The sequence below is a fragment of the Sprattus sprattus genome (assembly GCF_963457725.1).
Source record: "Sprattus sprattus genome assembly, chromosome: 2".
Taxonomy (NCBI): domain Eukaryota; kingdom Metazoa; phylum Chordata; class Actinopteri; order Clupeiformes; family Clupeidae; genus Sprattus; species Sprattus sprattus.
The window spans coordinates 38,575,757-38,600,654 of record NC_137921.1 but is presented as its reverse complement, the minus strand read 5'-3'; the positions used below and the strand labels follow the sequence as shown (position 1 = coordinate 38,600,654).

General features: G+C 41.7%; 3 protein-coding genes across 6 annotated transcripts in view; 1 reads left to right on the top strand and 2 right to left on the bottom strand.

The window, feature by feature from the left end:
• The window catches only part of dnm3a (dynamin 3a), a 29,166-nt gene extending 17,387 nt beyond the window's left edge, over positions 1 to 11,779 (bottom strand). For 2 of the 3 annotated variants that reach the window (XM_080833221.1, XM_080833219.1), the window contains exons 1-14: positions 11,490 to 11,779; positions 10,920 to 11,108; positions 5,855 to 5,928; positions 5,359 to 5,508; positions 4,721 to 4,924; positions 4,268 to 4,366; positions 2,898 to 3,058; positions 2,669 to 2,811; positions 2,434 to 2,569; positions 2,258 to 2,325; positions 1,886 to 2,024; positions 1,327 to 1,413; positions 668 to 738; positions 344 to 395 (exon numbers count right to left, since the gene is read on the bottom strand). In XM_080833221.1, the coding sequence (XP_080689347.1) occupies positions 344 to 395; positions 668 to 738; positions 1,327 to 1,413; positions 1,886 to 2,024; positions 2,258 to 2,325; positions 2,434 to 2,569; positions 2,669 to 2,811; positions 2,898 to 3,058; positions 4,268 to 4,366; positions 4,721 to 4,924; positions 5,359 to 5,508; positions 5,855 to 5,928; positions 10,920 to 11,080 (1,545 nt within the window). In that variant the 5' untranslated portion in view covers positions 11,081 to 11,108; positions 11,490 to 11,779. Of the gene's footprint in view, positions 1 to 343; positions 396 to 667; positions 739 to 1,326; positions 1,414 to 1,885; positions 2,025 to 2,257; positions 2,326 to 2,433; positions 2,570 to 2,668; positions 2,812 to 2,897; positions 3,059 to 4,267; positions 4,367 to 4,720; positions 4,925 to 5,358; positions 5,509 to 5,854; positions 5,929 to 10,919; positions 11,126 to 11,489 lie in introns of all 3 variants that reach the window. The other variant, XM_080833220.1, reaches the window with a different exon arrangement.
• A 5,111-nt stretch (positions 11,780 to 16,890) lies between these two features.
• Positions 16,891 to 22,406, bottom strand: mettl13 (methyltransferase 13, eEF1A lysine and N-terminal methyltransferase). The gene is made up of 8 exons (XM_080831944.1): positions 21,976 to 22,406; positions 21,109 to 21,856; positions 20,477 to 20,676; positions 18,846 to 19,035; positions 18,335 to 18,523; positions 18,010 to 18,222; positions 17,679 to 17,810; positions 16,891 to 17,458 (listed from the first exon to the last, which is right to left on the bottom strand). The coding sequence occupies exons 1-8, from the start codon at positions 22,126 to 22,128 to the stop codon at positions 17,169 to 17,171; spliced, it is 2,115 nt and encodes a 704-aa protein (XP_080688070.1). The 5' UTR covers positions 22,129 to 22,406; the 3' UTR covers positions 16,891 to 17,168.
• A 146-nt stretch (positions 22,407 to 22,552) lies between these two features.
• Positions 22,553 to 24,695, top strand: itpa (inosine triphosphatase (nucleoside triphosphate pyrophosphatase)). 2 transcript variants are annotated; one of them, XM_080833264.1, is made up of 8 exons: positions 22,553 to 22,664; positions 22,986 to 23,043; positions 23,133 to 23,197; positions 23,315 to 23,388; positions 23,481 to 23,512; positions 23,713 to 23,753; positions 23,854 to 23,930; positions 24,420 to 24,695. In XM_080833264.1, the coding sequence occupies exons 1-8, from the start codon at positions 22,563 to 22,565 to the stop codon at positions 24,547 to 24,549; spliced, it is 579 nt and encodes a 192-aa protein (XP_080689390.1). In that variant the 5' UTR covers positions 22,553 to 22,562; the 3' UTR covers positions 24,550 to 24,695. The 2 variants fall into 2 exon arrangements, with proteins under 2 accessions (XP_080689390.1, XP_080689389.1); XM_080833263.1 differs by having other exon boundaries at positions 23,641 to 23,753.
• Positions 24,696 to 24,898: the final 203 nt, after the last annotated feature.

Below are 24,898 nucleotides of genomic sequence, written 5' to 3'. Positions count from 1 at the left end.
TACAGTATATATGATAGGGGGTCAAAGCAGAGGGGTCAGCAACAGAACAGCAAGAGAAGGGGAGGTATGGGAATCGCAGAGGAATAGAGAGATGCAGCGTGGGGGAAATTAACAAATAGAGAGGCTTGTTAATGTCAGCAAACAAAGATAACACTGACACACACATACACACATAAGCTGTTACAAACTCTTGCGTGAATATACAGTGTAAGCTAATGCAGACATAAGACACAAAGCAGTTTGCATTCCAACTGTAGAAATATAGCTGAAGAGTTTCCCCTTATACATTTTGTAATTTTATTTTCTATCAGCACCTGCAATGCAGACAGTTTATGGTACCCACCTGATTTCCTGCAGCAATCTTTTTACATGGCTCTCTGGTTCTCTGTTGAGCACTGACAAAGTAGAAGGCAAAGAGAAAGGGAGAGACAGACAAAGAGAGAGAGAGACAGAAAGAGAGAGATAAAGAGCGAAAGAGAGAGAGAGAGAGCGAGAGAGAGAGAGGGAGCAGCCACATCTAAAGAATCTGAGACATTTATTCAGCATTGGAAGCATCTGACTTACTACAAATAAAACAAAGCTGCGTGCAAATATCCAAACATGGAAAACGCCATTTGAAAACAAAGAAAAGAATTCAAAAACACACACAGAACCGGATATGACTCACTTAGTGAACCCGATGAAGTCTTCGTGGTTTGTGTTTATGTAGGAGAGTTGGATCTCAATAAGCAGCAAAACCTATTGGAAACACATACACACACAATTCATCGTGATACTCAACATTTGACAGAGAATCAAATATTTAGAATCAGTTTGGGAATGGGGTGAGGCTGTTCTTGACACAAATATAAAACTGCATCACTAAGCAAATACTGATGTCATGTTAAAATAAACCAAAAAGATTTGATTTTAAGTATGGCTTTTGCAAAAGTGCATAAGGAGCTTCTTTTCCTCCTTAAATTTCCTCTCTTGTGTTGTTTGATCTTTCAAAATGTTTCACTGGTTTTCTTCCGAGCGTTTTTACAAAATGAATACACACTCTGCATACATGCCACCAGCATCACTTTGTACAGGCAGCACAAACACACTTCCAAGCTATAAGTAATGCTTCTGATGCTGAGTCGGTCCTACCTCTGAAGAAAAGATGCTGTATTGACCAGTAACGCTATTGTTGTGTTTCATCTATTACAGCTTGTGCAAAATCAGCATGTTGAGACATGCCCGTGGATAAAAACTATATTTATTTAGAATGATTTGATACTTACTGGATATATTGTATGTGTGCATGAGTGCTTGTGACCACAATGTAAGATCATAATGTTTAACCTGGTCCTTGGATCGACTCTCTTGGTCCCGAATGTGAGTGGACACAATCCTCTCTGTCTCCTCCTGCAGTTTAGGATAGCTTGCCAACTGCAGAAAATACACCAACCATCAGACAGAGAACAAGCTCTCACAGAAAATACACTCCACAATGTTGACTTCTTGTGACAGTGGAACTGTGTGGTTTAACATCTGACCTCAACTACGCTGACCGATAAGAACAGTTTTCAGAATAGTTCTGCCGCAAAAAGGCTGTTTGTCTGTCTGCTCATTGCACATAAAAACTTTTACAGAAAATGCATCTAACTCGGCCAGGCATATCCAATAAAAAGAATTGAATAGAACTTGGCCAGGCATTTACAGTGTTGACTCCTTGTGACAGTGGGATTGTGGTTTCACGGCTGACCTCCACTAGGCCAACAGAGAAGAACAGCTCTACCACACTATCTGAACGTCTGTTTGTGTTTGTCTGTCTGTGTTTCTGTGCGTGTGTGTGTGTGTGTGTGTGTGTCTGTCTGTCTGTCTGTCTGTCTGTCTGTCTGTCTGTGTCTATTGCATGTACCTTTCTAGTGCACTGGTGCACTGTCCTAATGAGCTCCTCGGTCACCATATCCACACACTTAAGGCAAGGCCCTCTGAGCTTGATTATCTGCTTCTTCACCATGGCCTCAAACGCCAAGTCTGGAGTGAACAGGCCTGTCCTAGACCAGGAGAGGAAGGGAGAGGGGTGGACGACACAGACCAAGAGAGCGCGAGAGAGAGAGCCAAGGCAGAGTATTAAGCAATGAAGGAAGAAAGCCAGGCATGGGGAGAAATAAAGAGGGAAGGGAGAAATAAATACCATAAAATGGGGGCCCAAAAGGCAGTCAGCAGCACTCGGTTTAAACTTTGCCAGTCGCTGGACTGGACACAGCAGTGACGTGAGGAAACTGACCTGATGCCATGGATGTTCTTAATGGCGTAGCTGATCTCTCTCCGCAGCTCCCTCTCATCCAGCTCCATCTTGGAACACACAGGGCAACATTAGAATTAGGGCCACTAAGGGGCCCCTAAAAAAGAGCAGTCTAGTGCAGTCAGTCAGTGAAAGAAATATGACTCTTTTGGGCTAACCTTGACCAGGTCAAAAGGAAATCGCTCATGAAAGATGCGGTTGATTTTGGCTCCTCCTGATAACTCCACCGTGTCCACCTGATCACCGGAGCCTTCAATCTTCTTCTCAAAGTCCAGCCCAAAGTGCTGAACTAGTCTGCAGCAAAGCATACAGATGAGGGTGACTGTCTAAAACACTAACACTAACTCTATGTTACACACACACATACACACAGTCTTTGAGACAGACTCTCACTGTAGCAGTAATTTGGTTTTGCGTGTGGGGTCATCTGGCTGGTACTGACGATATTCCTCTGCCTCCTTGTCTAGTACCAGCAGCTGGCTCTGCAGCTTACTGCGGAATGCCGGAAGTGTTTCCCGGATGTGATTTGTCAGTTGCTAAGAGAGAAGAGGACAGAGAACATTGTTACGTCACATTCAGTCTTCTAAATTCTTTTCCTACCTGTCTCTGCCTACCACCTTACCTGGTTGAGCACTTGCTGCAAGTAGGGAGTGCCCATGCAGTGGGCTATGTGTTTATACGCAGGGTGAGACAGAAAGAACATTCTTTCAGCAGCCAGGGCCACCTTGATATCCTTCTTCCCATCAACGTCCTTCTGGCTGCGGTTCACTATCCCTATGTAGCCTAGAAAGGGGGATAGAGAAGGATAGAGAAGGACAGAATAAAGTGATAGAGACAGAGACATAAAACAAGAGAAAGACAAAGAGAAAATAGGGAAAAAGAGATGTTTGATGTTTAAAACCCTTTTATTGAACCCTCATCTGATTCAAGGACACCTAAAAAGGCCACTACAGAGAGGGAGAGAGAAAGAGAGAGAGAGAGAGAGGGCAAGGAGGAGATGGATAAAGAGAAAGATGAGCTTGTGTGTGAGAAACACAACTGTGGTAAGAGCCTCTCATAAGATAATGCTGGCCATTAGCAGCGGGCGAGGCGCCCTTATCCGCATAAAAAGAGGGGCAGCGCTGGCTTCCTGCTGCCTGCCACCACAGCCTCTCTCATGAGCTGAAAGCTGGCCTCCGTGGCGAATGGATTAGAGGGGCCTGAGGGAGCATGAACGCCCCTGCACCTGGTGCTGCTTTAGCCCTGGCGCTGATGCAGACCTAAGACGGGCCCTATGTCTGGGGCATATACAGCTACCACTCCACTCCACTCCACAGCAGCAGCAGTAAAAGTGCTTGTAACTCAAGCCCTGTGTTACCGCACAGCGAGGGGAGGACAGTCTGGATTCCCAACAGCATTATTCACTTGACAATGATCCCACTTACAGATCAACAGACTCTGGACAGGGAAAACCAGGGCCAACTTTTATACACTGGTATGCAATATGATACTTGGAAAAATGGTATATAATCAGAAGTAGAACTGTGATAATTACAGATCTCCTGCCCTTCCCATGTAAAAAAAAAAAGTTTTTCTTCCATTTTAGGTGGGTGTTTATGTTTAATCTGGACACATTGAATTGCATGCTGTTAACAGGTCAATAACATCTTAATTGTTGATTATAATTAGATACAGAATGTCTTACATAGAAATTTGAACTCACATAGGAATAATTTGTAATTCAATTACCGTCTAATGAGTAAAAACTAAAACAATAAAAACAATATATGCTGTTAATTTCTATAATGAAGCAAAGCAGAGTTAAAATTCAACCACACACACACACACACACACACACAGTTAAAATGCACACACTCACAAACAAACACACACACACACACACACACACACACACACACACACACACACACACACACACACACACACACACACACACACAAACAGACAGACAAACAGACAAACAAACAAACTGCCGGCTCATCTCCACTGTACCTCTCCGTAGGGGTAGTAACCTGTTCTCCAGGATGTCCCTGGCATCCGTGCCCTCGTCCATTAGGTCCAGTTTGGTGATCACACCAATGGTTCGCTGGCCTGTAACAATACAGAGGAAACAAGAAGAGCTTCCTTCACCTAGCCCACCTGTCATACACTTATACTGCAGTGTAATCATCAGTCATGAGGATAGGATACCTCTTATAACAAAGAAGAAAGTTTAAGAGCAATCATCTTTCTTTTACCCACGTCCATCAGCCAACTGATCCAATTCTTAAAACAGACCAATAAATAGCAAGTCCCTATTTAAACATACATATTTGGGAGTGTTATAACCATGATAAACTTCAATCAAAACGAATCCTCATGATCGTGATTGTTATTTTCACTGGAGTTAAGTTCAGTGACTGATCACCCTCAGGTGATACTGAAAGGGCCTCTCTCTCCTCTTACCCTGAGGGTCCACATCTTTGGACAGCTTGAGAGCGTCTGAGTTGGCCAGGTCCATGTTGGCAGGAGTCACAGCGAGGACGAGGCAGTTGTCCCTGCAGATGAACTGCATGATCATGTCACGGATCTGGTACTCAATGTCTGGAGGCTGGTCTCCCACTGGCACTTTGGTGATGCCCGGCAGATCGATCAGAGTCAGGTTCAGCACTGGACAGAGATGGAAAGGGAACCTGTCATGTTAGCACATGCCCTTTATGTCACACTCAGAGAATAGTATTAGACCAGTGACTGTATACAGAGGTGTGTATATAGACTCAAACTTCAAGACTGTAGTGTTTCTTCAGCTTGCAGAGTGTATTTGATGGTAATCTGATATTCTTTCCAAAAATAATTCTGAACTCTTGACATGATGATTTCTGAGATGCATGTCGGCGACATTAAAAGTAAATAGGAACAATAAGGAGATGTAAACAGGAATCAGATGATTATGGGTATGGGCAGATATTGATTGATCAGGAAAGTCAATCCCTGAACAAAAGTTGTAGTGAGATTACAACCCCTGTTAAAAGACAGTACACAGAGTTGTCAGGATAATATGTGGCTAATGAGTAAAGAAAGATAATACTGAGGACTGGAATTACCATTGGGTGAGTAAATCCGTAGGTTGATGGGGACCGATGAGATGCCCTTATTAGCCCCTGTCAATCTCTCTGTCTCTGATTCAATCTCTTTCCGTACATCTTCAAAGTCAGTAATTTTTCTGCCTTTACAATGGAGGAACTCAGCATATTCTGGGTACAAAAAAGGGATCAGGGAGTTGAAGGTATCAATACATTGTTTATAAGAGGAGAGGTCTCCCCCTAGTGGAAAATGTAAAATGTAACACTTTGTCCAAGATAGCAAAAATATCACATCATGCAACCTGAGTACACAGCAGAGTTAATTTAGTGGCAGCTATAGTGTACATGTTGAAATGGAGTGTGAGATAGCACAACTGGTATGTGAATTATGTCACCACACATTGCAGAAACAAAGGTGTTGGCAACATGAAGGTTTTCATACATAGAAAAAATAGAGAAAGGACGTTTCTTAAGGACAACAGTTTCAACATGGTCTGTGTATTGGTGATTAGCACACCTGTATTGTGATTGACAAGCTGGAGGACCAGGGGCCTTCGTGTAACAATCCCTGAACCTCTGGGCAGGAAGTCCCTGAGCGGAGTCATACAGGCACAATCATATGCATGAAAAACTGTTCACAAATAAACATGCACGACTCAACATTAGTCCCTGTAGTTTTATACTGGTAAGAAATTATTCGTGGGGCATTAAGCCACAATATTGGTAACAATAATTTGTGACTGTTACAGTCACTAACAGACAAATGAAAAAGGAAGGCATGCAGACAAACATAAACATAAACATAAACATAAATACAAATACACACGCAGTCAGTTGGAGTAAGATTAGTGCCAAAGCAGGCTCAGACGAGCTTCGACAGCTTGTTTGGCCAGAGGGTGAAACAGTAAACCCATTCCATCAACCTCACCCATCTCTCTGGCCATCATATTCAGTTATTTATGGCTGTTTTACATTCGGAGTCCATGCCTGACTCTAATATGGAGTAGAGTAGAGTATACTCTAACTCTTTCCAGACATATTTGTTGCATTACACAGGGAATGCTGAATAACCTAAATACCATCAAGCTGATAAACTGTTCTGTACTTTCTCACCAACGTCTTATAAGTGAAGTTGAGTCATAATATTGGAAGGAAAGGTGTAAATTAGGCATTGGGCTAGATGTCTGCTGGGAATCGTATGCATGCTCATGAGGTGGCTTTAGGGTCTCGCTGCGAAGAAGGAGGCGGCTGTCTGGGAATACAATAGGCCCCATGTCAGGAAAAGCTTCTCCAAGGCCAAGATAATGAGCCTGACAGCACATGTCCTGTTCCCAGCCTATACTGATCTAATGGGAAATGGAGAGGAAGCCAGTGGTGGAAAATAAACTGGGTAGGAGGGGAACAGCCAAAGGAGCTAACCCAGTTCACAGTAGTGGTGTTGTGGAGAGACTGACTGCAGGTAATACACACCATGCCTGCAGTGACTCAAACATCACTCTGTCAGCACCTGAGTACCCAACAAACAGGCCATGCACACAAATGAGGCTACAATAATGACTCTCATGTATGTTTTAAAATGACTATGTGTTGCTTAATATATGGGTTCATGGCATGCAGCCAGAGGTATGCATATATTTGTGTCAGCCCATCATCAACACCTTTATAAACAGAAAGAGGCATGTTGGAACAGAGTGGAGCTATAGGACACATTCTGTGGGTCTCACTCTCATGAGTGAGTAATAACACTTCAAGAAGTGAAAGTAAAATGTTGTCAAGCGAAAAGAAGAGTTCTGGAAAATGGCACTCAATGGACTATGACTTGGCAGGTGTCAACTGTTCAGGAGAAGATTGTAAACTGCTTTTTAATTGCGCTGGTGTAAATAGACAGCAGGGATGATCATTACTTTGTAATCAATGACCAAAAACTAGGATATAACTTTGTCACCACCCTGAACACCCAGTCACTTCTTTTCTCTATTCATATCACATCAGATATCATGACAACAATGTTTTGCAGTTCCCTTTCAGAAGTTTGCCGCTTATTTTCTGATTAGACAACTTGCGCATACACACACACACAATCAAACAAATAAGAACACTGTTTTAATTCTAGAGCTGTACTTTTCTTCTGCATCACTGCCATCGCTACTATTTCCCATAGCCTACATCAAGGCCTCTCTCTCTCTCATTGTCTCTCCATCTGGAGAGCATGGAGAGATAATGCACGGGAGATTTACCACTCTTACACCAATTCTTCAGGGTTCTCTTAGTGCTGCCACATTTCATTGCCAAGGATTTTTGACGGCACACGACTGAATGCTGCAAACTTTTTTCCAGCAGCTACAGACAACATTTAGCCTCAAACTTCAATCTAACCCTCAAGCTAACTTCCTTTCCATTGTCAAGAGCCAGACATTTGGGACATTAGAAAGAACACAACAATCTTAGAGTCATCAACATTTCTTTAAAATTCCGTAAAGATTCAGATCGTATCCATCATGAATGTGAGCACACAGACAGCTATCTACCCTGTTGTCTCTGCTACCTTTGGATTTCCTGAAAATGTTGTGTCGTACATACTATGAAGAGATCTGGGACACTGACCTACGCATTCTATGCCCCACAAACAATGCCATTTTGACCTGACCTAGATTTTGACACACCACAAACACAGAGCTCTATATGACTCAAAACTCTGTGAAAGTGATACTTCAGATCAAACAAGTCACACAGAAATGTGTGAAGTGTTGTTCCACTACAATACTGGAAGTATTTCCTGTGAGATCCAACTGGTGGACAAGCCCTGACAAAACAATAGGGTGTGCCTGTATTTGTATGATATTGATGTTGTATGTTTTCAGTTTCACTCTAAGTGTTTTCATGTAATCATGCATTAGCTTTGAAACGACACTGAAAACAATGGGCCTCATTCTCGACAGCAGTTGGGAAGACTTTCCGAAGGATTTCAGAAGGATTCCACTTCGGAAACATATATGAAAACATTTGCATTCTCGTTAGTTTTTTCTTCTGTGCTTTCTTCTGAACTTCAGACAACTTTCAGAACTCGAAATAGCAGTCGTAACTCTACCGGAATCTTCTCAAATGGGATTCCACGGGCCATCTTGTGGTTATTTGAGGAATCGCGTTGAGGAATGACATTTGAAAAAACTCCGTATTACAGTAAAAGGGTTAACGGTTGAATTTGTGAGAACCCGTTGGTGATTGCGTTCATGTCAGCTCTACAGACATCCTCGGATTAAAATAATTATGATAATAATAAATACGAGAATATTTGTATCATTAACAATTACGTTTTACATTTTTAGTCATAATTATACGAGGTAGTATTCATTGTTACACTAGGTCTACATGGCTCGTAGCTTGACTGTTCTCTCCCTTGTACGTCACTTTGGACAAAGGCCGCGTCTGCTAAGTGACTGAATGTGAATGACATGAACACTGCAAATGTAAGTGAATAAATAAATAAACACTAAACCCAATCTCCAAGTACCGAAGGATGAATTCATTGCAATTTATACTCCTACTAGGGACCGGTCTTCACGACTTCACACCACACCACCTAATTAAATGTGTTTTACGGACTTCGGACGTTCAACGTCATACAATATCTCCACCTTATTAATGAACACCTGTTACGAGGTGAATTCGGGAGATTGCGACAGCACACGTTTCTAAAATTGCGTCTCCTAATAAGGAGCTGGCAGGGCGTGTATGTATGCAAATCCACTTTCACGAGAACGCGCATCAACCTAAGAAACTAATCGGAAGGAACCCAGCTGAGAAGACTTCGGCTGCTTAGGAACACATTTTCAAGCGTGCGGGAATGCAGCGGAAGCGTTTCTCTTACGTTGTTTTTGCAAAGTCGTGTAAGAAACATTTCTGAAGAATTACAGAAAAAGGTCGAGAATGAGGCCCAATATTAGTAATAGTTTACACATATGCCCTAGACAGACCTAAATTAAGCTCAATGGGAATTTGGCTCTACAACATGAACATATTGTTCTTAGTAGATCACTTGCATTAGACTGATTTAAAAATGGCAAAGCAGAATAACCAAAGTTATGTTTTGGAATGGAAGAGCCAAAAGCAGTATTGTTGAGCGAATTAATTTAAGGTCCACTGAATGACTCAAACAGCATTCATAAAAATATTCACAACAGTTACTTTGACTGCTAACTTAATTGAAAGTAATCTCTATAGTTCACTTGTTTTTTTAATTATAATTCTTGCAATCACTTTCAATGACATATTACCCAATAACTCAGTGGATTCTCACCCCAAAACAGCATTCTTGAATCTTATGCTATGTGACGAAATCTTATTTCTGTTCTGATTTACAGTAGTGGGTTGCACTGGGCTTATTTACTGCAAATAGCTCAGGACACGAGTCCCATTTCATCCATAATTCAGTCGGTGTTACTAACTTATCAAGCAACAGAAATCAAGCTCAAGCTACTGAAGGAGTAATGAACTGAGCATCCAAAAATCCCTACCAGCAAAGGGTTGCACTAAGGCAAACTCTACCACCGGTAGGCACAGAGCTTGACAAACATAGTGTAGTATCTACTTACTCTTAAGAAGTGGATGTGAACTGCTGTCAAGAGTGGTGAAAGGCACCAAGTTTCTTGATTAATTTGGAGCACAGCAGAGGGGAAGGCAGACTCTTTTCCCATGGGATGAACTAAGTATGTAGAGCTGTGCTGGCTGAAAAGGCCAAGCGCTACTTTTGAAATAGTCAATCACGGGCCAAAGACCCACAGCTAAACAGCAACACTGCAGCATAACACAGTCAGCATTGTATGGACAAATACTATTCTGTTATGAGTTTGTGTCACAGCTACATGGACTTGTTCAGGCAAGCAAGGGATAACACGTGTGACTACGTTACTAAAAAATGTGCCTTGCCACCAAACTCTGTCATGATTTGCAGGGTCACAGTAAAAACCCTCCTGCCTGCCTTCTTACCCGCACCCATGTTTTCTGATAACAGCCCTAGCCCCTAGCACTGTTCTTTGTCACCACAGCACAGTCATTTTGGGCAGCCATGAGCCACTTCAACAGCAAAGTCACCAGACCTGAAAAGAGTCCACCCAAGACCTTAACTGGTCATGGCTTCTACACAGTTCCTATGATTGAACTGCTAGGGAAAATTCTATTCGCACTTTCTATAAAGTGTCCTTTGGCACTATGCACTTAATTTATTGATAGGTACAACAAACATTCTATAATACAATGTACTTCAAAAATGTTACAAGATGTAGTTTTGGTAAGAGTTAGTAATATGTTATATGAATTTGCACATGGTTTAATCTATTATTTAAGAAAATAGCCCAAATCTTGGTATAAGGTTTGACCTTCAGTTTTTGAATTAGAGTGATAACAAAACAAGCAATAAAGCAAGGCACACACACACACACACACACACACACACACACACACACACACACACACACACACACACACACACACAGTTTAGGTACAGTTTACTAATAATCGTGAGGCATGGAAGTACAACTGAACCATCAGTGCAGATTTGTCTTGTTAAATCAATTTAATCTTACCTGCCAACAAAGTTTTCCAATACTGAGCTCTTCCCTGCGCTCTGTCCCCCAACAACAGCGATTTGAGGGAGGTCCAGATTGCATATTTGTCCAATTGCACTGAAAGCATCTTGCAACTTGTTGACTAAAGGGATGAGCTCCTCCATCCCCTGGTTACCCATGGTGACACAGCCACGGGGATGCAGGTGACTGAAATGAAGACCAGCCTCAAGTTCAAAGCAGGAAGAAAGAAGCCTGTCACTCTGTAATGATGCCGTAGTCATCTAAGCACCCTTTACTTCTTTTATATTTACATTACAATAAAAATGATTCATTTACTGTTAAAGGATGAATTAACTCATTGCCTTCGAAGAGATGCTTCGCCAAGGCTCTCAACTTACTACGCTTTCAACAAGTGGCTTTAACGTTAGCTGGCAAGTTAGCTTACTGTACATGCCTTTGGAGTTATTGTTAGCAATGGCCAGTGAGTGATATTTTGAGGGGGGTCTTTTAGGGTTTAGGCGAGCTAGCCACCCCATTCGGCTAAAAAACATTGCTTGAAAAAGCTATACAAAAACTGCCCCGTCTTACCTTTCTGGCTAACTTGAAAAGAGAATGTCGAAATATCCGCTTTCATATCACTGCCACATTCGGTACCAGAACGGTCCACTTCAGGACATGAAAAGTCTACTCACGACTGGTCTGACTACACTTTAACGTCAGTACTCCAACAAACGGGCTAAGTAGAACAGACAAATGAAAGTGAAAAAGAAAACATTTTCTCAGCCATTTCATATAGCCAGTGTTCCCATTCAGCGAACTAATAAGTATTCTGTTGATCTAACTTGGCTAGTACAATCTCTGCTTCGAGAAAACGAGTCTTCGCGCACTGACAGCTAACGGTCATTTGCGCACGCGCTTGGTTAGTTCAAGAGTGAGCAGCCAGCCACACCTCGGTTTGAAAGTTGACATATTCGTGGCCAGTATAGCAAGCAAGTATACAGAACCTCTCTAATTCGCTCAAACAACTGGTTAGTTCAATATAGTATTAATGTTTGTTTCACACGATATCTGGCTGCAGTGTCAGGTCAGAATCATGCGCAAAAAATGAATCTTTCTTGCACATGATCCTGGACAAGGACAAGCCCCAGAAGGGACACTAAAGATCCAAATAAATAGTTTTTGGAGAGTCATCCATGTTTCATCTTAACATGCCACCATAACAGAAGAACATTTACTGTATGAGATGCTCTCCAGCAGAGCCAATGTTTATATACTGTAACCCAGACATAACTTCAAAATATGCTATGCTTAGTAGTCCTGAACAAGAACTTGCAACTTCAAGATGAATACAGCCGCTGAAAAATTAAGAGACCACTTAAAAATTATCAGTTTCTCTGGTTTTACAATTTATTGGTATGTGTTAAAGTAAAATGAACATTTCAGTTTTATTCTATAAACTACTGACAACATTCCTACCAAATTTCAAAAAAAAATATTGTCATTTAGAGCATTTGTAGAAAAATGACAATTGGTCAAAATAGCACAAAAAAAATGCAGTTTTTTCAGATCTCGAAAGAAAACAAGTTCTTATTCATTTTTAAACAACACAATACTATTGTTTTAACTTAGGAAGTGTTCAGAAATCAATATTTGGTGGATGTGACGGCCGTGGTGCGACCGCACATGATCAACACACTTCTGTCCCACGTTTGCGACCACTAGAGCACCCAACAGACATGGTTTGCACACACACGCGCACACACACTCATACCACTGATTACAATTGGATCCTACCTCAGTTAAACTGCTAATTGCCCAGACTAGCAGGGCGGGGGACACCAAAAGTGGTTTGGGCCACACCACTTGGATAAGGTGGATTTTAACAAACCTTGGACACATAATTTATTTATGTCATAGTTATTTATTTGATTGAGGATCGTGACAATACTATGTTTGTATCTCATAGTGACACATGTATAAGGGGCTATGGTCTGTTTCAGGGACGTGCAGTCATAGGAGGCAGGGGAGGCAGAGCCTCACCTGTCATTTTGAAAAGTAAAAAAAAAAAATATTTAAAAAAAATATTTTTTTTTTTGTATAATAATCATATATATTTATGTATTATAAAATAAATATTCATATTTCTCTAGTTATCTGTGTTACGAGTGTCATTTCTGCATGATTCCGATCATTTCGAGCATTTTTATTATCAAAATCGCTGAATTTGAACATTTCCGGTTCCCAGTGATCAGCCAATGAGCATTGGACGTGCGGTCAAGGGAGGCAGATGCATTGCAGTCTATGGGCAGGGTAGGCAGTGCCTCCCCTAGGATTGCGAAATCACTCCAAACTGGGTTTTACGCATGCGTGCGCAAGCGTAGAACCTTTTGAGTTGAGCTGAAAACGCATTGAAAAATATTGCAAGGGAGGCACGCACTACCACGGATTCAAGAAGGGTGGCGAGCGAGAGGGCACTTGTTGGGTATATAATCTGACGTTGGATTTTCTTCTTCACTTCTCTACTTGAGTTTGACAGCGAAAATGGAAGATTGCATTGCTAACCTGAGGCATGTTGAATTAACTAAGAACGTTTAAGTATTTTAAGTTAACACAGTAGTATTACACATTTGCATTGGAGTATTTCACGTTTCCCAACGGGACTACATATTCATGCGCAACACGAACCTAAAGAAGCTAAAGGCTGTTGATGCAGGAAAGTTGCCTTGAAGTTGTGAGCAGATTAGGTAGGTGCTAATCCTGAGCTAAACTAGCCCCTGACTGCATTCACTCAAGAAGAGGACAACGGATTTCCACTGATCTATACTGATAATCGTGAGTGAATTCATTTTGTTTCACCTCAAACTGACGGTTATGAGCTCCAACGAAAGTGCACCAACTTTAAATTATACTGGCCAGTAGAACATTTTGGTATTGTGTGCTATGTATGCGGTGTTTAACTGTTTACATGTTAATATGTTGTGTAAATAAATATGGAATTGTTTTTTCGAAGCTGTCCGAGTTGGTTAAATGGTCATTTAAATTAGCATCCCACCACCGTAGTTATATTTTCTCCAGACAAAATGAAATGAGCCATATCATTGGTGGGAGGGCTACATACACTAGCTTGCAACTATTAATATCTTATTAATAACTCATCATAATACAATAAAAAAACAATCGTTTGAAAATAATGGTATTAGACAATAAAACAACGTTTTTTCAGTTGATCAGATGACAATTTTAAAACCATAGACATATACATGTATATATACATTATATATATAGTTTAAACTAGAGCTCAAAATGACGTAATCACTTCCGGTTTCTGTGCCTCACCAGCTCCGAACCTCACTGCACGTCCCTGGTCTGTTTTGTCTTTGTTGTATTGGTGTGTTTTGTGTCTACCACGGGCTGTGGAAATGGTGCTGGCCGCCAGGTATATATGTTCATTGTTCTGTCTAATTCAGTTAGTCTTGTCAGGTATGTGTTTTGCTGTTGGCCATTGTTTACTGCTGATTGTTGTCCTCTGCGCTTTTAGAGGCTTAGCAGGCTCTGTTTATTTATTTTACTGCTGAATGTTGTCCTCTGCAGATAGAGGCTTAGCAGGTGATAGTTCTGGAGACTGTTGCTGTTTGCCCTCTGTTAATTAAGAGGCTAAGCAGTTCTCCAGGATATTTAAAGCATATTAAAACTTATATTTGAACCCTCACTCCTGTTTCTGAGCTTTTTGGGCCAAACCCACATTTTTGACGGCATCCGAGGCTCTGTCCGTTACAGTGGAATAACCTTGATTTACAATCACAGCTTTCATGTGTCTTGGTATGCTCTCAACTAGTCTTTCACTTTACCGCTGGGTGACTTTATACTACTCCTGGCGCAAAAAGCAGCTCGGCTTTGTTTGATGGCTTGTGACCTTCCATCTTCCTCTTGATCACATTCCACAGGTTTTTAATGGGATTCAGGTCTGGAGATTGAGCTAGCCATGACAGGGTCCTAATGTAGTGGTCCTTCATCCACACCTTCACTGACATGGTTGCAAAAGGATGCAAGTTTTCTTCCAGGACAACTTTATACTTGGCTTGATTCATGCATCCTTCACAAAGACAAATCTGCCCGATTCCAGCCTTGCTGAAGCATCCCCAGATCACCGATCCTCCAACAAATTGTGCAAGACACTGTGGCTTGTAGGCCTCTCCAGGACTCCGTGTTACCATCAGACGACCATGTGTTGGGCAAAGCTGAAAATTGGACTCATCAGAGAAGATGACCTCCAGTCCTCTTTGGTTCAATCCATATGGTCTTTTGCTAACATCAGCCAGGCAAAGTACACCGTTGTCCTGCAAGAAAAACTTGCTTCCGTTTGCTCTGACAATGTTCTCCAACTCTGTGGAGTGTTTTTTCCAGCAGAACAATGCTCCATGCCACGCAACCAGGTCAGTGAAGGTGTGGATGAAGGACCACCACATCAGGACCCTGTCATGGCCAGCCCTATTCCCAGACCTGAATCCCATTAAAAACCTCTGGAATATGATCAAGAGGAAGATGGATGGTCAAAAGCAAGGGCGGAGTGGCCGGTCGGCCAATAATCTATCGAGAACCAGCCTGCAGACCGGCCTTCGCAGCCGTTGTGTCAAATTCATGAGCGGCCCATCGAGATTGCATGTACGTCAAATCATGGTCCCGTGAAAATCTCTAAGTTCTCTGAGAATTGTGTGGTTCAGCAGTCCAACCACTATTTATAGCTCTATTTGTCTCTGTACATCACACCTATGGTGTGTGTCAAACTCACTCCCATTAATCCAACCTTCTGATTTTTGTTTAGCCTCCTATATTGATGTAATTCTTTTTTATTCAGACGCTTCATTAGGCTACTTTCATGACCACAAATATAAATTGGCCAGCGATTGAATTCGTTTTTTGTTGAATGTAGAATGGTCGGAGCAAATTGCCTCATGGGAAATGCGTATCGTTGTGCCTTTATCAAGTGAACCTAGGGAGATAAATTAGCGGCTATCAGGGAGAGTGAGCAGGTGAAGTGGACCTGATTGAGGGACATAAGAGAAAGGAGAAAGGAGGGGGCAAAAAGGCCAGACTGAAAAAGAGGCGGATGCTGGAGGAAAGTGCATCAAAATGTACAAGAATTACGGATTTATTCAACCAGCCGTCAACTAAATGCGAGTGAGTTGACAGGACACATTGTTGCGAATTAGCATAACATTTGAGCCAATACGGGACGCGATTTGTTCCGTATTTCCATAAATGTACATATACAAATACACTGTCACTGTCACTGTCATGTCTGTCACCCACACATCAACACTAAATCTAACAATAATGATCAAAAGCCGCCCGTTTGTTTGTGTAGTTGATATGGGAGGTGGAGGGGATGCGGGTTGGGCCAGTTTTGGGCACGTTGTGGGCCGGTGGTGGGCCGGTGCAGTCAGAATTGTCCCGGTGGATTTTTGTGTCCCACTCCGCCCCTGGTCAAAAGCCATCAAACAAAGCCGAGCTGCTTGAATTTTTGCGCCAAGAGTAGTATAAAGTCACACAACGGCAATGTGAAAGACTGGTGGAGAGCATACCAAGACACATGAAAGCTGTGATTGTAAATCAAGGTTATTCCTCCAAATATTGATTTCTGAACCCTTCCTAAGATAAAACATTAGTATTTTGTTGTTTAAAAATGAATAAGAACTTGTTTTCTTTGCATTATTCAAGATCTGAAAACACTGCATCTTTTTTGCTATTTTGACCAATTGTCATTTTTCTGCAAATAAATGCTCTAAATGACAACATTTTTATTTGAAATTTGGTAGGAATGTTGTCAATAGGTTACAGAATGAAACAAAAATGTTCATTTAACTTTAACACATACCAATAAATAGTAAAACCAGAGAAACTGATCATTTTTAAGTGGTCTCTTTTTTTTTTTCCGCGGCTGTAAATACTTTTTTTTTCTATATATATAATTTATATACATACATACCTCAGCCACATCTCTAGCATGACCAATAAATCAGACAATGAAGTTACAGCACAGAGCCCGGCTTGAACATTTTGAAAGTGCCTTTACTTTTTTTCAATAATACTTAGGCAACAAAACTAGAAAACTGAGAAACTGAGAAGATTGTACAAACATTCCTAGATTCTTGCATTATTGATCATCATGTTTCATTCATATTTAATCACCCAGAGATGATTATCTATACGATGATGATATATCACGTATTTTCCAAATGTCATGCCCTTCCATGGTGATATCTGATTTTATGCTATTCTAAGATCCTCCAACATTGCAGCGATATCAATGTGTGGGCTGCCAGGTCCGCCCTGGCTGTGTGCTCGCATCGCCCCCTGTAGGCTCTTAGCTGCCTTCTTCAGCTCTTCAGGGACACCAGTATCCTTGCTTTTGGCTGCCTCTCTCAAGCAGAAGAGCACATCGTTCACCTCACCCTCGATAGGGCGGGAGTACACCCGGGGGAAGACCTCTCGCACAGACTCCATCACCTTCTGCCGTAAGGAAGTGTCTCGGCACACCAGATTTAACATGAACACACCTAAGATGGGAGGAATGGAGAAAAAATAGATTCAAGGTGAACAGTGCGTAGACAGAGTTCAACTGACAGAATTACTGTTTTGTAGCAATTGATTTACAAGAGTTGATGGTCTAGGTAGATTAGTCTCAATAAAATGCTGGTAGAAAATAAAGTGCTTTCATTACAGGAAACAGAGATCAATACAATCTATTCTAATGAGTGATGATAATATAGATCTGACCTCGTGAACTTAACAGGGAGAACACTTTTTCCAGTAGGGCCTTTTCTACAAAGGCAGGCGGAGGGCAGCTCATTCCAAGGCTGGGGTCCTTGCTGTCAACGTCAAACATGATGACATCATAAGAATGCCCAACTATAAATAGGTCAGAGGTATAATGTCAGAGAAAGTAAAAGATAGGGGGGATATTTTGAGAGAAAGATACATCCAACAAGAATTTCACTGTGCTCCAGACCCGGAACTTATCATCCAAACTAACCAAACTTCACACCCAATGAACACATGTTGTCCCTTTGTATTATTTATGCCGTTCCTCGCGCATTCCTTCTCTTACCTTGGATCTCCAGAGAGGTTATGTAGGCCAGTCCGTCAGCCAGTGTGACCTTTAGTCTGTCATTTGGCTGGAACCCGAACCAGGTTTTAGCTAAGTCGAGTACAGCAGGGTCCAGTTCGACCACATCCACTTGCGACGATGGGACAAAGTCGTGCACAAACTGGGCCAGCCCTCCGCCTCCCAGTCCCACGAGCAGCACAGATATTGGTTGCTCTGTAGAATTATGAAGCCACTATTAATGTATCTTTTATAGCATATTGGTGCTAGTTGAAGCACACAGCTGCCACTTAACATTGTGTTAATGACACACAACCCCATAACTTACCTTTGTTGGCACTTGTGTTCAACCCCAACATGGATAAGCCAGCGACCATGACCTCGTGATGAGTGCAGCAAAGGACACTGTGATCTACAGATGAGGGACTAGAAGGATCAGAACCTGGAGCACTGGGAGTGGCTTCGGAAGGTGCAGGACATGATTTTTTCTTATTCTTCTTCCTGCGGGCTGCAGATGCTGATTCAAAAGAGAGCATCATGGTAAGGGCCTGAAGCTTGATAGTATAGGCTTGTACAGGAAAAGAGCAATATGGAGTATTTGTTGTAAAGAATATACGTGGGAAAGAAATAGAGCTGTAAAAATGAAACAGTAATGAATTAATGTAAAATTAAGTAATAAACTGTGATAAATTTAATGTAATAAATGTAACAGATTGTAATAAATGCAAACCCTAGGATCCTCTGTTGAGGTTCCACTTTATCTGCACTTTCACGTTGAACATTATATACATGACGGGTAATCTTTTTGCTCTGAAGTATTTTTTATGATCTAATCTCACCTTTTGGCGGTGTGCTGAGACGACTCTCAGACTGCACCAGCTGGTCGTTCTTCAGAAAGATCAGTCGGCGGTAAAGATGGCCGTCCTCCCCTCTGACGTCCTCCACAGAGTACTCCCCTGTAAGCTCACTGACCCCCTTCCCCACCACCTTCCTCCAACCCAGATCCCCTCCCACAGAGAGGAAGGGCACCTAGGCAGCAATAGGGAGAGATTTTATCATAGAAACTAACTGCAACTGTCGCAATGGGTGTACAGTGCCACTTTAAAGTATGTGAACCCCTTGACCACTTAGGAGTTTTCTGTTGTTTTACCATGATTTTTCATTTTTTTCATCACCAATTTTCCATAGAAGGAATGTCAGGTTTATGTTTACCATTTGCATGTACTCTTTTTAGAGGGAATTGTTTGAGTAGCCAAAAGACTACATGAAACATGGAATTAGTCCATTTCAAAAGTAAGTGAACCCCCAGCTGAATTGGCAAAGTCAAGCAGGTAACAGATTCAGTGAAACTTATTTGGGTGCTTAATTAGTCAATTAAGCAAACCGATCATCTGAGACATCCTTAGGGAAAGGTTTGGGCAACACAGATTAAAAGAGAGAGGAAACCAACCAAACTACTGTAGTACCAAGGTGTACCCACACAGATCAACAATGCCGAAAGGAAACGAGATATCCGAGAACATCAGGAAGAAGGTTCTGACAGCCCATCAGTCTTGGGAAAGCTATAAGACCATCTCCAAAAGATTCCAGCTCCATCCATCCATCCAAGACAAATAATTTAGAAATGGAGGGCATTCAACATGACCGCATCCCTGCCTAGAAGTGGACGCCCATCAAGACCATCACCAAGAAGCACCAGAAGAAGAATAAATCAGGTAAAAGTCAACCCACACATCACCTCTAAAGAGTTTCAGACCTCTCTGGCAGCATCTGGGGTAAATGTACATGGGTCTACAATCAGACGAAAATTGAATAGACATGACATTCATGATCGGGTTGCTAGAAGGAAGCCTCTGCTCTCAAGAAAGAACAAAACTGCCCGTTTCAACTTTGCCCGAGAGCACTTGGATAAACCAAAGGCCTTCTGGAAGTCCCTTCTTTGGACAGATGAGTCCGAGATAGAATTATTTTGTCACGATCAAAACCAACAATTTTCGTCTGATTGTAGACCCATGTACATTTACCCTTGTTTCCTCTTGGCATTGTTGATCTGTATGGGTACACCTTGGCACTACAGTAGTTTGGTTGGTTTCCTCTCTCTTTTAATCTGTGTTGCCCAAACCTTTCCCTAAGGATGTCTCAGATGATCGGTTTGCTTAATTGACTAATTAAGCACCCAAATAAGTTTCACTGAATCTGTTACCTGCTTGACTTTACCAATTCAGCTGGGGGTTCACTTACTTTTGAAATGGACTAATTCCATGTTTCATGTAGTTTTTTGGCTACTCAAACAATTTCCTCTAAACAAGTACATGCAAATGATAAACATAAACCTGACATTTCATCTATGGAAAATTGGTGATAAAAAAATGAAAAATCATGGTAAAACAACAGAAAACGCTTAAGTGCTTAAGGGGTTCACATACTTTCAAGTGGCACTGTATGTGTGTGTTGTGGCAATTATCTCTACCTGCTGATTGGCTGGCATTCCTGGAGGAGCAAGTTCCATCACCATCGGCGAGAGCTCTGCTTGGATAGCCTGCATGTCCTGATACTCCTGGTCTCGGTGCAAAGACACAATAACCAGGCGTCTGAAGTTGGCACTGGACGCTAACTGTACACGGCCCTCAGCAGACCCATACAGCCAGTCAGACTCACGACCTTGTGGCACTGTGGATACAAATTAATTGTAACTCAGGATGATGTTGTTGTTGTTATCTATCAATGTTATACAGTTCTAACTCTATAATGACACCACACAATAGAGTTATTATACAGTAAAAACAGAAGTTAGTGATTTCACACACCCATACTACAACATGTGTGCTGTATAGATGTATATACGTTGTATAAACACTGTATTGCCATAAACAACATCCTAGTGCATGTATATTAACAAATAACATAACATATTAACATACATCATAATAAATCAAATACAATAACAGATAATGTCAGAGCATTGTCTCCAAGACAAGAAGAGCATTGACAGCTGCACATTTAGCTGCAATGTTCCGTTTTTTTAAGTCTCACTTAAAGACAAGGAGTGTTGACAGCTGTACATTTGCTGGAATGTTTAGTTTTGCAGATAGAACGTCTTACCTATAAAGATTGCAAAATGGTTGAGACGTGGCACCTTGGCATTGGGTGGGCTGTCCTTCACAGTGAGCGTGTACCGAGGCAAGCCTGTGGCTGTGTGGCACAGAGTGAGAGAGGGGCTGCTGGCTGAGTCTGTACCTCCATGGAGCTTCTGCCGTAAGAGGGCATACGCCTGCCTCTCTTTTACGGCAGCCAGAAGGTCAGGCACAGATGAAAGTCTTTTAGGGGCACCATCCTCACCCAAGCACATCTCCAGCACTAGGAAAGGGGGGGGCTGCCTAAACTTGGTGCAAATAAGAACGAAGACTGGAAGGGCAAATGTGGTGGAGTCTGAGTCCTGGTCCTCCTCCTTGGTCATGCAGTGGAGCCGTATGGCCCAGCCTGCACTGGAGAAGTGTTCCACAGCTAGACGCACCACATGCTCCTGGGCCAGAGTAACACAGAAATAACGGCCGCCAACCGCCAGCACCCTACTTACTTCTGTCAACATCCTCTTCGCCAGTGCACCTTCCTCTTCAGAGGCCATGGCATCAAGGGTGCTTTTATCTAGCGCCACCTGGTAGCTGCCATCCTCAAATCCTGTTTCAGTGGCATCTATTAATTGGAAAGTCAGGCCAGGTCGCCGTTCAGCATTGCGTTGGTTCATGTTTGACACCACTGTCTCGCTAGTGTCAATGTTGGTGAGCTGCTGATAGCCCACATCATAGAGCTGTTCACTCAGTTCTGAGTTACCACAGCCCACCACCAGTACCTGTATGGGAGCACAATAAATATGCAATTACAGGCAATGATATATGCATTCCTGTGGCAAATAGTGTTTTTCAAGTTTTACGGCTCTGTCAATCAACAACAAATGTCTAAATGTATTACCTGATCACGGGGTTTGATGTATTTGTGCAGCACTCCACAGAGAGAATGATAGTCGCCATACCACTCGAATGCCTTGTCTCCACGTTTGCGAAAAAAACGCTCCCAGTAGTCCGCCGAGCTAAGCTCCTCTGTAGTGCGTGGCAACAAACTCATTATTTTTGAACTGTTCTCAAATTATTCTCTGCTGAAACAAAAGCAGCACAGAGAAAGTGTTGCTAACTTCAGTCAAAGTAAACAGTCGCTGGACAGGACAGGCGGATAATCAACTGGTCACCACCTTAACTTCATAAATATGTTCTAACGACCCTCGCCCTCGTCCAATTTACGAATAGAAGGTAAAGTTTCTTCAAAATTAGAAGCTTAGTACTTGAAATGAGTAATCTGCAAGACCGTTAGCGTTCGGACAGTTGCCAATTTGTCTTGCTTTCAGCCTCCACGAGTGGCACATCATTGAAACGTGTAATCAACCCGGACACATTTCTCAGCCGTACACACAAAACACGCTCTGATTGGTCAGTTAGGGCTATCAGAGAACCGGATGTGTTTATGTTCTCGATTTTTTTTTTCTTCCAATCTGTCACTGCCCGATGCTAGTCTATGCGTGCTCACGAAAAGTTGCAGCAAGCATGGCAGTACCGGGTGTAAGATCAGTGGTATTTGTGACTGGAAATGCCAAAAAATTAGAGGAGGTAAGGAACTCACTGGACTACCTGCCTGTCATACGATCAGCCGATATGCATTTGAACGCCTCTGTGGTGTCTATACATTCAAACTGAATGCTAAATTCTCCTTGCACGCAAAGCAGGCATAACCAGTTTTCCCCCCAGGAAGTTTGAGGATTCTGTATTCTGTATAGAAGATTTAGAGAAGATCTATAATCTGCTTTACGTTATGTTGTATTATCACAGCCTAATTAAAAAAATAATCTGTTTCAGTCATTCAGTACTTCTATACATAAGGATTTCAGTCCTTCAATACATAATCCAATATCCTTGTTCCTGTCTGAATAGGTTGTCCAAATTCTTGGAGACAAGTTTCCTTATAAACTAATCTCGAAAAAGATTGACTGTGAGTGGCTCTATGCTCATGAACATATTGAAATACACCATGTTATGTTATAAATGGATAATTTTTACATGAGTGTATTATCTTTGTAGTGCCAGAATATCAAGGTGAACCGGATGACATCTCTATTCAAAAATGTAAAGAGGCATCTAAACAAGTACGTAAATGTGACAAACCTATGCTTGAATTTTTGGTTTCATTTGTGTAGCCTTAAATTAAATATTTACCATCAGCAACAACAAAAATCCAATTTTTAGCTTGTATTCTTCTGCAGGTTGATGGGCCCGTCATTGTAGAAGATACCTGTCTATGTTTTAGAGCCCTTGGTGGTCTTCCTGGGCCGTATATGTGAGTTTGACAACGAGTTGTTCATAACTGTTCATCCCTTCCGCTGTGGTGCTTTGTTCTTAATCATTGTTATGTTTGACTTTCCTATGTAGAAAATGGTTTCTGGATAAGCTGAAGCCCGAAGGTTAGGAAGCTTGTTTATTTATAGATGCTCTCTAAACATGACTATGATTTACATATGACAGAATAATTGTTAATCCATGAAGTATGCTTCTCTCTTGTTTGGTCCTTCTCCCTTATGCTTATGCCCAGGGCTGTACAAACTCTTGGCAGGCTTTGAGGATAAATCTGCCTGGGCTCTTTGCACCTTTGCTTTCTGTGCAGGAAAAGACGAGCCTGTACAGTTATTTCGGGGGGAAACGGAGGTAGACAAATTACCATGGCCTACCACTCATTTGATCACTTGATCAATCAATCACATACCTGTATGCTGTATGATTACTTTAAAAGATTCTGTTTTTACAGGGGCGTATTGTTGAGCCCAGAGGACCACGAGATTTTGGATGGGACCCATGTTTCCAACCAGATGGCTTTGACAAAACGTGAGAATATGGGCTTTTACAACTAGTTTTGTGCTTAATACATGGCCACTAGAGGGCAGTGTATCTTCAGAATTATGAGTTGTCCCTCTAGGATCTTGTGGTCCAAAGTGACTGGATTTTCTTAAAATTGTAGTGATTTTGAGTGTTAATTTTTTGATATCCTGTGGGAATTCCTAAAAATTGTGATCCCACCAAAATCTTACTGGTGTTTTTAATTATTGTTATGGCCAAAATTTGCTACAGGAATTCTCAATTCTCTTGATTTTGAATTCAATCAAATCAATCACAAATGATGCAGAAATTCCATGGCTTTGGATTTTTTTTGGGGGGGGGGGGGGACACCTCATACATTTCTTGTTACTTTTAAAGTTTGAGATTTAATGAAAAGTCATGATCTGTCATGAACAATATTTAAAATGGAGGTTTATGTGTACATGCACACAAGTCTGCATCAGAATTCACGATATTGCCATTATTGTTTTTTTTTAGCTACGCTGAGCTTCCCAAGGATGTGAAGAACACCATTTCTCATCGGTACCGTGCGCTGGCTGCCATGTCAGAGCACTTCTCTCAATTGAATGACACACCTGACAACAAGAAGACGAAATGTGGGGAATAATCACTGGTCATTTACAAGTTATCGTTATTGTCATAAGTCAGTTGAATACATTAAAGATTGGTGTTTGACCAGAACTGATGATGTTGAAAGTCACATGCTCTGTCCTTTTTTTTAAACTCAGAAGGTTGTAATAAATATGTTTTGTTCACCCACTGAAGATTTATGTGTTTGTTGTTTTTATCATTGTCGTGATGGATAGTGCTGCTTCTTGATTATGATGCATTTTGTTTTTAAATCATGTCAAGAAGCTGGACCCAGATCAGTTACACTGCATCTTAACAAAGGACTTAACTCAAAAAATACTGCAACATATCAAACGATAGTTGTTAGCATAGTGTATCCTCAACAA